We start from the raw sequence: 13175 nt of genomic DNA on the forward strand, positions 1-13175 counted from the left end.
GATGCCAAGCTCTGGGAACACAGAAATGGCCAGACAAGATTAGACCCTAGGTCCTACAAGTCCAGTGTCCTGTCTCTAGGAGTGGAAAGGACCAGATGCTGCAGAGGAAGATGTGAGAATCCCACAGTAGCAGATGTGACAGAGGGAGAACAGACACCCCTGATCATTCTTCTCTATCCCCTTCTTTGTTCTGTAGAGTGAACAAGTCACCTCTGTAAGGTGAACAGTCCCTGTCCAGTCTTCCAGAACCTTGATCATTCCTATCACCTTTCTCTGAAGCCCCTTGAAGTCTGCAACCTCCCTCTTGACAAGGGGTGAGCAGTACTGCACACCACGCTCCAGATGAGCGCTCTATTACAGGGATCAAAATGTGCAGAGAAGTAACGTGCAAGAGCAATGCATCTTCTGGGAATGTGTGTTTGTTTTCCTGTCTCTTTTGCTGGTTCTGCCCATGAAAGGGCCCAGGAGATTGCCGAGCTGGGAATGGGAGGGGAGGGTTTCTTTGTTAGGGATCCCTGAGATGGAGGTTCTGTTCTTTCCCCTCCCACTGGCCCTGTCTTCACTAGGAATTAAAGGTGTGTTAGAGCACGTTAGCTAGCTCCATCTAACCAATGCCTGCTGAAGTTCTAGTCAAGCCAAGGCAAGGTGTACTTAGCACGTGCTAAATTGATTGAATTAAAGGTGCCTTTGTGAGTGAGATACAAATGGAGTGGGGACAGGAGTTAGCTCCCCTCCACCCTTCTGTAAATCACTGCAGCTTCTTTCCCCAAAGCAGAGAGAAATCTACTGCAATTTCCCCACTGAGAGGTTAAAGGAGAGAGGGCAGAGAGGCAGCCTGCTTGAATCACACACTGCCCCATGGAGGAGAGCTGTGGGGTTCCTCAACTGAGGCCTTGACTACTCTGGCGCTCTACAGCGCTTCAACTTTCTCGCTCGGGGGTGTGAAAAAACACCCCCCTGAGCGCAGCAAGTTACAGCACTGCAAAGCACCAGTGAAAACAGTGCCCCAGCGCTGGGAGTGCGGTTTCCAGCACTGTAAGCTAATCCCCATGGGGAAGTGGAGTACCTGCAGCTCTCCTAGTGCTGGTGCTGTGACCACACTCGCACTTCAAAGTGCTGCCGCGGGAGCGCTCCCGCAGCAGCAAGTGTAGCCATACCCAAGAGGGAGAAATTGTGAGAGCAGAGTAGGAGCAGATCTGTGGGAAAGACTCTACAGAGAGGCCGGGGCAGCAGTGGGACTGGCAGATCTCGCTGGCTGAGAGGGAATCTGAGGGGAACCCGGAAATTGAAGTCTTGAAAGAAGGGTGATTTGGAGCTCTAACTTGCCTCGTTCCCCAATAAAGACCCCAATTCCAGCCAAAACGCCCCACCTCTCTCTCTCTCTCTCCTCTGAGCCCGCCCTGCCCTTCCCCCACTCACACACACGCCAGAGCCCCCTCTGCCCTCCAGCCGCTATCACCTCCCTCAGGCCTTGGCTACACTCACACTTTACAGCGCTGCAACTTTCGCGCTCAGGGGTGTGAAAAAACACCCCCCTGAACTCTGCAAAATACAGGGCTGTAAAGCATCAGTGTAATCAGGGCGACAGCGCTGAGAGCTGCACACGCTACACCCGTATGGGATGTGGTTTACATGCAGCGCTGGGAGAGCTCTCTCCCAGTGCTGCCACTCTGACTACACTCACACTTCAAAGCTCTGCTGCGGTCCCGCAGCGCTGCCGGGGCAGCGCTTTGAAATTCCAAATATAGCCATACCCCTAGTCTCACTTCCTTAGTGCTGGGCTGGAAACTGTTTCTGTGGTTTCAAAAGTTTCCTGTTCTGCATCAGAATGAACTGAGACATTTCAAGGGGTTTCAGCACAAACCGGGGGGATGGGAGAGAGAGAGCAACCCAGCTGGTCAGGCCACTCACCGGGGAAGGGGGAGGCTCATGTTTAAGTCCCTACTCTGCCTGATTCAGGTGGGTGCCTTGACCAGCTGGCTATTCTAGGCTGGGTCTCTCTCGGTGCAGAAATCCCAGGCTGGACCTGACAAGCCTGCCCTGAGGAAAGTTTTATCAGAATCAATCAGCTCCTGACAATTTCAGTTTTGTGAAGTTGACATTTCCCTATTTAAAACAAAAACAAAATTCCTGACCAGCTCAAAAATGTCCACTCTTAACTGTCCCCCTGGAGTTCCCCGACCAAACTCCCTGCTCTTCTAACTCTCCCCACTCTCATTACCACTGCAAAACAGTTAATTTTCCTCCCTTGGTATCCTACTGTTAATTGAATTGTCTCCTTAGACTGACCTCACACTTGGTAAGGCAACTCCCATCTTTTTATGTATTTATACCTGCTCCTGTATTTTCCACTCCATGCATCTGACGAAGTGGGTTCTAGCCCACTAAAGCTTATGCCCAAATAAATTTGTTAGTCTCTAAGGTGCCACAAGGATTCCTTGTTGTTTTTGCTGACACAAACTAACACGGCTGCCACTCTGAAACCTTTCCCCAGGCAGAACTCGACCGGCCACAATCAAAACTTACTTTATTAGGGATCTGTTGATACTTAAATTCAGCCTGTTAAGATTGCAAATGTTCACAAAAAGGAGAAATCTGCATGTGGCACTTCACCCACCAGTTTTTGAGAGGGTGGTAGGTAAACCAGGAAGGTTTGGGAGCCGTCCCCCACATTTACTATTCACGGAATTTGTCCCCTCCCCCCTTTACTTGTAAACTGAAAAAAACCCCTTACTCCTGTGTCACTGCTGAAGGCAGTTCCCAGGCAGCAGCTGCCGATTGGGGAGTTCATGTTGTTTGCAGCACAGGAAGGCTATTCTTTTAGTCCCGCCCTGCAATACCCACTCCAGTTTTATCCCGCTCCTGCTAGTATAGTAGCAGGTCCTGTGGGACCCACAGGATCCTGGTTTCTTTTTGCCCTCCCTCCCCCAGGACCTCTTTTGCTGAGAGGGTGTTCCCCCCCTCCCCACAAACACACACCATTGCTCTAGCTAATGACAGAGACAAGGTGGGTGAGTTAATATCTTTTATTGGACAAATTCTGCTGCCAACTAAGTGAGCCAAGCTTTCAAGCTCCACAGAGCTGTGGGCTGAAGAACAGCTCCATGCAGCTCAAAGGCTGGTCTCTCTCAACAGCAGAAGTTGGTCCAATAAAAGATATTACCTCACCCCCACTGCAGAGGTGCAGACTCACCCCCACATGGTCTCCTGCTGGTGACTTCTGGGAATTAGCTCATTCCAGCCCCGGAGCGCCCTCTGCAGGCCGGTGATCTGCCTGTCCTCTGGCCCCCCCGTGCCCCTCCCTGGACCCCAGTGCCCCATTTACCTGGGGTGCTGCCCCCTGGCAGTAACCCCTTAGTCTTAGGGTCTCCCCTTCCCTGGGGAACCCCCAACCCTTATTCACATCTTGCTTCAGTATCAGGCTACTGCCAGTCATCGTCTAGCCCCACACCCTGGGGCAGACTGCAGTATCAGCCACTCATCACTGGCAAGGCTGGGTTTGGACCTGCTGCCCAGCCTAGCCTGGGCTGGGCTGCCGTCTGCAACCCCCAGGACCTGTTGGCCGCTTTCCAGGCTGGAGCTCCCCAGCCTTTCCCCAGCCCTGCTCCACTCAGGTACCCTGTGTCTCACTCCCTGCAGCCAGGCCCATCTCCCTCCACAGGCAAAGACTGATCCTTCTGGCTTCCCTGGCCTTCTTATAAGGCCTTATTGCTCAGTTTGGGGCATGGTCCCAGTTGCAGCCACTTCCCCCAATCAGCCAGGGTTTTACCTTGCCCAGCCCCAGCCCTCAGCAGGGCTTTTCCAACCCCTTCTGGGCTGGAGTGGCTGGTGACCCTGCTACACCCACCCTTGGCAGAAGCTACCAGGGTCGGAGACCTCCTGGACTATGACCGGGGAGGCTGGCTGGATCCCCTGACGCTCGCTCACCGCATGGGGCTCTCCAGACCTTGCACTCCCCGGCGCGTACTCCAGGAGGTGGAGGCCGCTTTGCTGCCCTCTGCTCGGGCCTACCTCGACCGGGTCCTGCGGGAGGGCACGCCCCACCCACCCCCCACCCCAAGCCCTCCGGACCTTTTCATCGGGCCTCTGCCCCATAGGCCCGACCGGCCCCCCGCCCCTTCTCCGCAAGCCGGCTGCACGACCTGCAGCCGGTCCATTTCCAAACCGCGCCAAAGAAACAGCTCTACACGCTCGTGCTCCGCACCCTTCACTTCCTCACCCTCGTGTCCCACCCCGATACGTAGTGGCAGGACCTCCTGCCACCTCTGGAGGGTGAGGAGCCCCGGTGGGCCAGCCTCTACTCCACCCTCGTCCCAAGGCCCACTGGGGATATCAGTTGGCGGCTCCTCCATGGGGCCGTGAGCACGGGCGTGTACTTGGCGCGGTTTACCCCTGTCCCGGACACCTGCCCCTTCTGCGGCGTGAGGGAGACCCTGGCGCACGTTTACTTAGAGTGCGCCAGGTTGCAGCCCCTACACCGGCTCCTCACAGCCATCCTCTTACGTTTCTGGTTGCACTTTTCCCCTCACCTCCTTCTGTACGCACTCCCTATCCGGGGCCCCACGAAGTCCCGGGACCTCCTGGTCAACCTCCTCCTCGCCCTGGCGAAAAAGGCCATCCACGCGACCAGGGAGGGGAGGTTGGCCGATGGAGACTCCGGTGACTGTGGGGCTTGTTTCCAGTCCTTAGTCCATTCACGTATCCGGGTGGAGTTCCTCTGGGCGGTGTCCACTGGCTCCCTTGATGCCTTCGAGGAGCAGTGGGCACTGTCCGGGGTTCTCTGCTTGGTGTCCCCGTCAGGCCCCCTTCTTATGACCCTTTGACCACACTCCTGTTCCTGTTCTTTTATTAGTTGTCCCCCAAAATCCCTTGAGTTTTTGAGGTCCTGTAGATCCTCCCCTTAGGCTGAGGGGGGATCCCCCACCCTTGTGTCTCTAATGCCCTGGCACCAACAGGGTGACAACAGCACTGCAGACAGCTCTAGCTAGTATCCCACCTGTAACAGCGAGGCTGCAGGGAAAGAAACAGACTGGGGGCCAGTCTCCCTCGGTCATTCCTTACCATCTCTCAGTGCTTTAATGAGTTTCTTAATTCTCTTTGCTAGGACTCCCTGGTCGATGGCTCTCAGCACCTCTGCAGTCACCTCCGCCCCATAGTCCGTCCCATAGAAGAGGAGGAGGAGGTCCGTGAGGGCTGGGGGATCGGCATCTTTTAGTCTCCCAGAGGGGAGAAGTTGGTATCCCTTCTTTGGCAGGATTTCACTCAATTTGTCCTTGAACCTCTGCAGCTCCCTTTCTCCCAGCTCTTTCAGGGTCGCCAGCAGTTCACTCTCGGCCTGCTCCATGCTGCCAGTGCCACTTGCGATGGTTCTTCAAAGAGACAGGAACTGCAGAGACAGAGAACGGCTGTTGCATCTGAGACAGAAACCAGCAGCAGGAAATTACACATTGCTCAGTTCCGCTCCTGGTTTGCTGGAGTGGTCTGAGCATGCCCAGCAACAGCTGGAAAATGCATGAATTTGCTACTTAGGGTGCAGCCAGCATGCACAGGAGCTGAGCAGGCTCAGTAACATCTGCTAACACCACTGCCTTTCACCCTCCCGTCACTTGGCATGAGAATCTGCGGACCAGTGCCGGCTCCAGGCACCAGCCGAGCCAGCTCCTGCTTGGGGCGACAGATTCTATGGGGCAGCATTCCAGCCAATCTTAGGACAACATGGCTGCCCTTTTTTTTTCTTCTTTTGCTTGAGGTAGCAAAAAAAAAAAAAAAAAGGCCAAAGCTGGCCCTGCTGCAGACTGAGTTTTACAAGCGTTAATAATATGGCAAAGGGAGCCAATCGGAGGGGGGTGGCCAGGGTCTGAGCAGAGGGTGGGAATTCACTAGGATTGGGGGAAAGTGTCACTCTGGAGCCTGGGTTAGGATAGGGGCTGAGGGGCAAAATCAGGAATGGGAAGAAAGAGCTGCGGTTAAACCCAGGGGTGAGGCGCTGCAGAGGGTGACAGAGGGCAAAATCCTGGCACAGGCAGGGGCAGAGGGAGCAAATTACCTTGGTGGACTGAGACACCAGTGTTTGCAAAAATGAGAGAGGTGCAGAGGGGTTTTTTTTGGTTGTTTCCCCTCAGACAGTACCTCTCAGCATGGGCTTCCCAGGGCTCCATTCTTAAAGGTACAAATAAGAGACATAACACATCTCCTGAAGGAATGAGTAAAGCAATAATAACCTGTGTCAATTCGCTGCAAACTTTTCTTTGGAAGGTTCTTTTTCTCCTGTAATAAAGACACATAACACAAGGGAATCTTCAGCATGTACATGATGGTCCTGATCCTCCAACATGGGGATTATTTGAAGTGTTAAATTTACTTTCTCTGGGACCAGGATTAGGATCACAGTTTTCTTCACATTTCCAAGAAAAATCTCCTTTGCCTACATATGTAGGCGCTGTAGCAATGTATTTCTCAGTTACCTGACAAAAGTGTATGAAATGGAATATTACCAGAAAAGCCTAAAATGTATTTTTCTTTCCTAAGTATGTCATCCAGGATATCCTACAAACAGTCCATTTATGTTCATTGAGCAATTACTTTTAGTTTATTTTTTTTCAACATCTACTTATAGTCAGATATTGATCCCGCCCCACTCCACCTTACCAAAGGCATGATTACCCATTCTGCATTCAGATATCTTTCATATGCATATGCCTTATAATGAATCTATGACTTTGAAAATATCTGATCATGGCTTAAGTGCAGCAGGTGATGTCAGCATCACATCCCCATCTTCTCTGATTATCAGAGGGGGCACTTTTCCATTCTGCCAAAGAAAGAACCGTTGTCATGCACACCATGAAACAAGCCCTACAACTCGTTGAACAGTATCATGACAGTCTATGGGGTGGACATCAAGGAACAGTCAAACTGACAATGGCCCTGAGCACAAGATACTGCTGGCCTGGGATGACAAAAACCATCGCCAATTGGGTCTGTACTGGAATAAAACTAAATCCTACAATATGTCATTTACATTTTAAATGCAAAATTTATATTTACATTGCAAAGAATAATAATTATATCTTTGCTGTAAAATGTACAATCCCTTCCCTTGAAGTAATATTTTCATGAAAGAATTTGTCATCTTATTATTCCATCTAAGCTAGGTTTCATGATGTCTGCATTGCCAGAAAGTGAGAAAGAAATTAAATCTGAATACCACCTTGACAAGCATAAAGATGAATTTTGGACTTTGAGACATCTACTAAATTTCTTCAGAAATTTTTTTTACCTTCCTTCCAGTGTGGACTGCATATACATGATAACAAGTCTCTTTCACTTCCTTTAAAAACTTAAGAAATCTTATAAAGAGAGAGTCAAAGATAATTGTTTATCATTATCTGTTTTTATCATTGCTACATAATATGGCCTTTAATTCGCAATGAATGCAGTGCCTGTTAATGCACTAGGATGGCCTTTTCCTTATGCCTTTTGGATTCCATATAATTTATCTCAGTAAAGATAGCCCCTTCAATAATCCATCACCATTTGTTACAGACCATTGCAGAAGTTGGTTGATGACACTGGGAGTGATTGGGATGAATTTCTTGGTGACATTTTCTTTGTGATCGAAACCAAACATAACTACCAAAATGTCACCCTTTTGACTACTGTATGACTTTGAAGCAACATTCCCAGACCTAGTCTCAGATAATTGCAGGGTAAGTGTCTTTAAAAACCATCAGCTTTCAGGTGCATATGTTATTTGTGATTGTTCATTTTGCAAGTACAACTCCTTCTCCATTTGTTTACAAAGCCACCAAATTTTGAGGAACTCGGTAAAGAATACTACAAAGAGTACAGCATAAATTTGAATTATTGAAATGATGCTGACATTGACCTGGCTATTAGTAATATTTCTAAAGCACAAGATAAACAACAAATAGAGGATGCCAAAACTAAGACTTGTAAACATGGGGAAAATAATATTGAAGGCCAGGGACAGTGTCATGTTACTGAATGCAAGAAGGAAAACAATAAAGAGAGGGCTGCTGCAACCTACATACCGTGAACCATACAAAGTCTCCACTATTGAGGGGGAAAGAGTTACATTGGCAACCATCTCGGGGAAACTTCAAGGATTTATGTACAGTATCTCCCACTTAAAACTATTTAAAGAGCCTCCAACATTAGACACTGAAAACAGATTGCAGGAAAACATGGAAATAGAAACTGCAGTGAGAGATACTGGGAGAACAGTCGCCCCAGAAGAGGTAGGAGAAATGGGAAGCGATGTATCTCACAAGCCTGATGACAGCAAAATGATAAAGGTGGAAGGCGCTGTCATAAACAGATAGTTAAGGGTTAATAGAACAGAAGTACTTCATGTCTCTTTTGCCTGTAAAGGGTTAACAAGCTCAGTGAGCCTGGCTGTCACCTGACCAGAGGGCCAGTCAGGGGACAGGATACTTTCAAATCTTGAGGGAGGGAAGTTTGTGTGTGTGCTGTTAGTTTGTGTGTGTGCTGTTAGTGTTTTGTTGTTGTTCACTCTGGGTTCTCAGAGGGACCAGACATGCAACCAGGTTTCTCTCCAATCTCTCCCATACAGGCTCTTATATGTCCAGAATAGTAAGCACTAGGTAGATAAGGCGAGTTAGGCTTATGTTTGTTTTCTTTATTTGCAAATGTGTATTTGGCTGGGAGGAGTTCAAATTTGTATCTTGCTGAAAGGATTTTACTTTGTACTTGTACACTTAGGCTGGGAGGATATTCCCAGTGTCTATAGCTGAAAGACCCTGTAACATATTCCATCTTAAATTTACAAAGATAATTGTTACTGTTTTTCTCTCTTTAATTAAAAGCTTTTCTTGTTTAAGAACCTAATTTTTTTTTATTCTGGTGAGATCCCAGGGGACTGGGTCTGGATTCACCAGGGAATTGATGGGGAGAAAGGAGGGAAGGGGGAGAGAAAAGCTAATTTCTCTCTGTATTAGGATTACTTTCTCTCTCAGGGAGAGTCTGGGAGGGGGAGAGAGAAGGAGGGGGAAAGGTGAATTTTCCTCTCTGTCTTTAGAGTCAAGGAGTTTGAATCACAGTAATCTTCCAGGGTAACCCAGGGAGGGGAAGTCTGGGAGAGGCAATGGTGAGGGAAAGGGTTTACTTTCCTTGTGTTAAGATCCAGAGGGTCTGGGTCTTGGGGGTTCCTGGGCAAGGTTTTGGGGGGGGGACCGGAGTGTACCAGGCACTGGAATTCCTGGTTGGTGGCAGCGCTACAAGTTCTAAGCTGGTAATTAAGCTTAGAGGAATGCATGCTGGTACCCCATCTTTTGGACGCTAAGGTTCAGAGTGGGGGTTTATATCATGACAGGTGCAGAAGACGAGAAATGTCTAGTGGCAGAAGTTGCAAGCAGAGATCCAAGCCATGTTAATGCCGTGTTTATGGAGGATGGGGAAGACAAAGAACGGTTTCTCAAAAGCTATTGCTTATCACATATTTGTTTTTAAACAATTCGTTAACATATTTCCATTTGTGAAGCATGTTAAAAGTTTCCATGTTAGAATGGCAGCATTCATGATGGTCAAACAGAGGAATAGGTAATTGTGTTACCATGCATATAATATGCGTCACATTTTTTTTCTAGCAAAATTTGTACAAACCCACAAGGTTACATGGAGCGTGGACACCAAAGTAAGAAAAATGGGTCTGTATGACACTGCATTTCGTGACCTGATGCTAGGAAGATGGCTAGGTGATGAGGTAATTGAAATAGCTGTAAACATGGAAGGTGACTGGATTGATTCCTCTGTCAAGAAGACCAAGACAAATGAAACTGGAGAAGGTAAATGTTGACAGGCTTTCATGTCCAACATGGGCAAATCCCATTTTCAGGAAGGCAGTTAAGCGCAGTCTTAAACAGCAAAAACAATGCTATGTTGGGGAATGTGTAAAAGTAAGCATGTCCCGAAACTAGGAAAACAATATAATCCACATTGACTGCTTTACTTCACAGGCAAGTATAACTACATTTTCAGTTCTTTTTTCAATGATCACAGAGTGGAATTCTGCAAAGTAATATATTATTGCTTCCTTTCAATGCACCAAATCATTGGGTTATTGTGCTAAGATGTTTTCCATTGGTATACTTTGGGATTGTCTGCACTTAATTTATACATAAGATTCAAATACAGCTGTGTACCAGTGATACAATTTCCTGTATTGCGGGGTTTTAATAACTTTAATACATGAAAATGGAATTGTAATAGAAGCCTTGAAATTCTGAGGACTGCAGTTTAGAAAATAAAATGCAAGTGCAAAGACTGTGTTATTCTGTTGGCACTGTAAATGTAAAGAATACAGGCTGCACTGTTGTATTCAAGGAATTGACAACATGATTTTCTCTAGGGGTAGTGAAACATTACAAATGTTATCCGCATGCAATGTTTAGAAAAATCATTATAAAATTGTTGAAATTATCATATTACCAACAACCTATATTTATGCATGTACACTCCCAGATAACATTAATGGAAACCAAAAAATTGGGTAATGAGATGACATATGAAAGCAAATTCCTAAGGAACTGGAGGTGATTTTTTAGACACTTATTTTCAGAGTTCACATATAGTGTTGTGAAAATTGTTTTAAAAAAACTGTAACAACGAGGGTATCTTCCAGATAGAGACAAAGAGAAATGGAAACAGCATACACTTGTGCTGACGGTGCTTAATAATGGACATTGAGTGAACTTGTGCAATTTGAGCCTGGCTAACTACTTCATTGAAAGTGGGCAGAAAATATTAGCATTTTGCATGAGTCATAGGGTGTTAGTGGCAATACTGGCCACAGCAGATCAAGAGATATATATAAGCATAAGACTCAGATACACATAATAAGAAACCAAGTGGAGATATATATATGAACATTGTCATTGGAAGTAGAAAAAGAAAGAGTAACAAAACACCTACAGAAATTGAAAGAAAAAGCAAAATCCTCTTATACATTCGGCTACTGGCCTCCCTTTAAATTTCAGGTCTTTCATCAACCAAGGAACTGGAAAACTCACAGCAAATTGGAAAACCAAAATAGTGGAACACAAGAGACAAAGTAGTGGGTACAACTGTGGACCACTAAACCTAAAGCAGCGGTTCCCAAACGTTAACAACTTGTGAGACCCTTTCACTAAAATGTCAAGTCTCATGAACCTCCTCCTAAAAACAAATATTTCCAGGGAATTTCTCCTTTACCTGAGTATAAATTATAAAAGCAGCGATCTTGGAAATAGAACATTTGTTTTTATGACATGCTTATTACACACTATTTATTATCATTACAGTATTTTTATTACATTATGAAAACGGCACCACTCTTCCAAGATCTCACTTTCATAGCTTGTATCACTTTGAATAAGCCTGTTCTAAGACAAGGCTCCTATGTTTAATTACGGAGTATCAGATGTGAAACAGCATAAAGGTATCTAAGAAGCCAACTCACAGAGTTCCTCCTACACAAGCATTCAGGGCTTGAGCAGTCCACGCAAACAACTCATGTTACAACAAAGCTTCAACTTGTTCTTCATAATAATTTTAAAAACAAGACTAGCTGCCTATTTCATTTTAAAAACAGCAAAAAATATCCACCTCCCTTTCCATTTCTTATAAGGAGTCGTGAAGTTTAAATCTCTTCAGTGTGATAGATATGCTGGCTTTGATCTGCTCAGCTCTTGGAAGTCCAGGGGCTCCGGGCTGCTGGCCCTGTGCTGCCCAGGGTCCCTAGGGACAGCTCTGTCCACCATTAGGGGATTCCCCCCCCCCCGAGAACCCCCTGTAACATTTTGCAACCCCCCAGGGGTTCCCAAACCCCAGTTTGGGAACCACTGTCCTAAAGGTATTCAATGCCAAATGTTCAATATTGATTGTTAATGAGGCATGTTTTTTCTAATGATAAGTTGTAGACTGGCAGGCCGTCTCTCTATATCAGAGCCAGGTGGTGGGGGTGTGGCATGCCTCCTCGCAGTTTGGGTCTGCTAAAGCCTTTTCTGAGCAGGGAAAAAGGAGGGGAAATGAACTGTTCTCAAGGGGCCTGTCCTTCAAGCAGGGCAGGAAGTACACAATCTGGGCTCTGGCCTGTAGCCAGGGAAAGTGGTAGCAGGCTGTCAGCCCAGATGTTAAGCAGGGAGGGGCAGCAACCAGCAATCAGGCAGAGTTGCAGCAGTCTATTCACCAGGCCGAGGCAACAAGCAGTTAAAGCTCTGGCCTGCAGGCAGAGCTGTAGCCCCAGCCCAGTCTATGGGGCTCAGGTAGGGGTGAGCCGAAGGAGGCAGAGTGCTGCCACCCCTGGGGTGAGGTGGCAGGGGGGACGCAGGCTGCCCAACTCCACTGTATCCCAACCCAGGCCCTGACAGTGGCAGAGTGGTCCACCAGTAGGTCAGTGGAGACCCACCCACAACACGCTGACCTTGTTTCAGGCTCGCTCTCCACCAGACCATTGCCTGGTTCTTCTGGGCTGCTTCCTACTCTCCCCCTCGGATGTCCTGTGGCCAGGGGTCATCCTCAGACTCCCTGGGATACACTCCAAGGGTAGTGGTAGCAGTTCCTCCACGTTAAGAGCATCAGGGCTCCCTGGAATCTCACCTTCGTCCTTGGGGCAACAGTGATTCTCCTTGGTGCTCCAGTCCAGCAGCAGGGAAGAAATGTCTGTCTCATCCGGTTGCTCCCTCCCAACTGAGCTGCTGGGCTGTTTTTTTATATTCCCTTCCCGTTCCGCCCCTCTGCTTCCAGCATGTGGACCACAACCCTCTTGGTCCCGCCCACCTGGTGGCTTACGACGTTCCCTCCTCATCCACTTCTGAGTGGGGCCATGCCTCCTTGCTACAGAAGTGTTATTAGTTTGCAGAAACATATTTATAGCATAAAGACATCAGTACTATAGAAATCACACAGGAGGATCTAAGTATGTTTAGAAGAAACATAGCAATTATTTTAATGAAAGAGTCAGGTAATAACTTTATTACATATACTTAGTGAGCCATAGTATATGGGAAGATAACAGAAAGGGTGGAATAAAGTCATGTCACAAAGTTATCCCATTGTAGGTGTATTAAGATGTCACAGATTTGGTTCTTTAATCATGAATCTGTATGAATAATATCTTTAAGTACTGTTAAAAATGTGGCCAGAGTGAATGGTTG

The 13175-nt window shown here is 47.3% G+C and overlaps 1 protein-coding gene across 1 annotated transcript in view; it reads right to left on the minus strand.

The window, feature by feature from the left end:
* LOC115651392 overlaps positions 1-12717 on the minus strand; it is a 92652-nt gene extending 79935 nt beyond the window's left edge. The window contains exons 1-3 of the mRNA XM_030562322.1: positions 12619-12717; positions 6362-6464; positions 5062-5386 (exon numbers count right to left, since the gene is read on the minus strand). Coding sequence (XP_030418182.1) covers positions 5062-5344 — 283 coding nt within the window. The 5' untranslated portion in view covers positions 5345-5386; positions 6362-6464; positions 12619-12717. The remainder of the gene's footprint in view (positions 1-5061; positions 5387-6361; positions 6465-12618) is intronic.
* Positions 12718-13175: the final 458 nt, after the last annotated feature.

The sequence above is a fragment of the Gopherus evgoodei genome, chromosome 4 (genome assembly GCF_007399415.2).
Source record: "Gopherus evgoodei ecotype Sinaloan lineage chromosome 4, rGopEvg1_v1.p, whole genome shotgun sequence".
In the NCBI taxonomy this organism is placed as follows: Eukaryota; Metazoa; Chordata; order Testudines; family Testudinidae; genus Gopherus; species Gopherus evgoodei.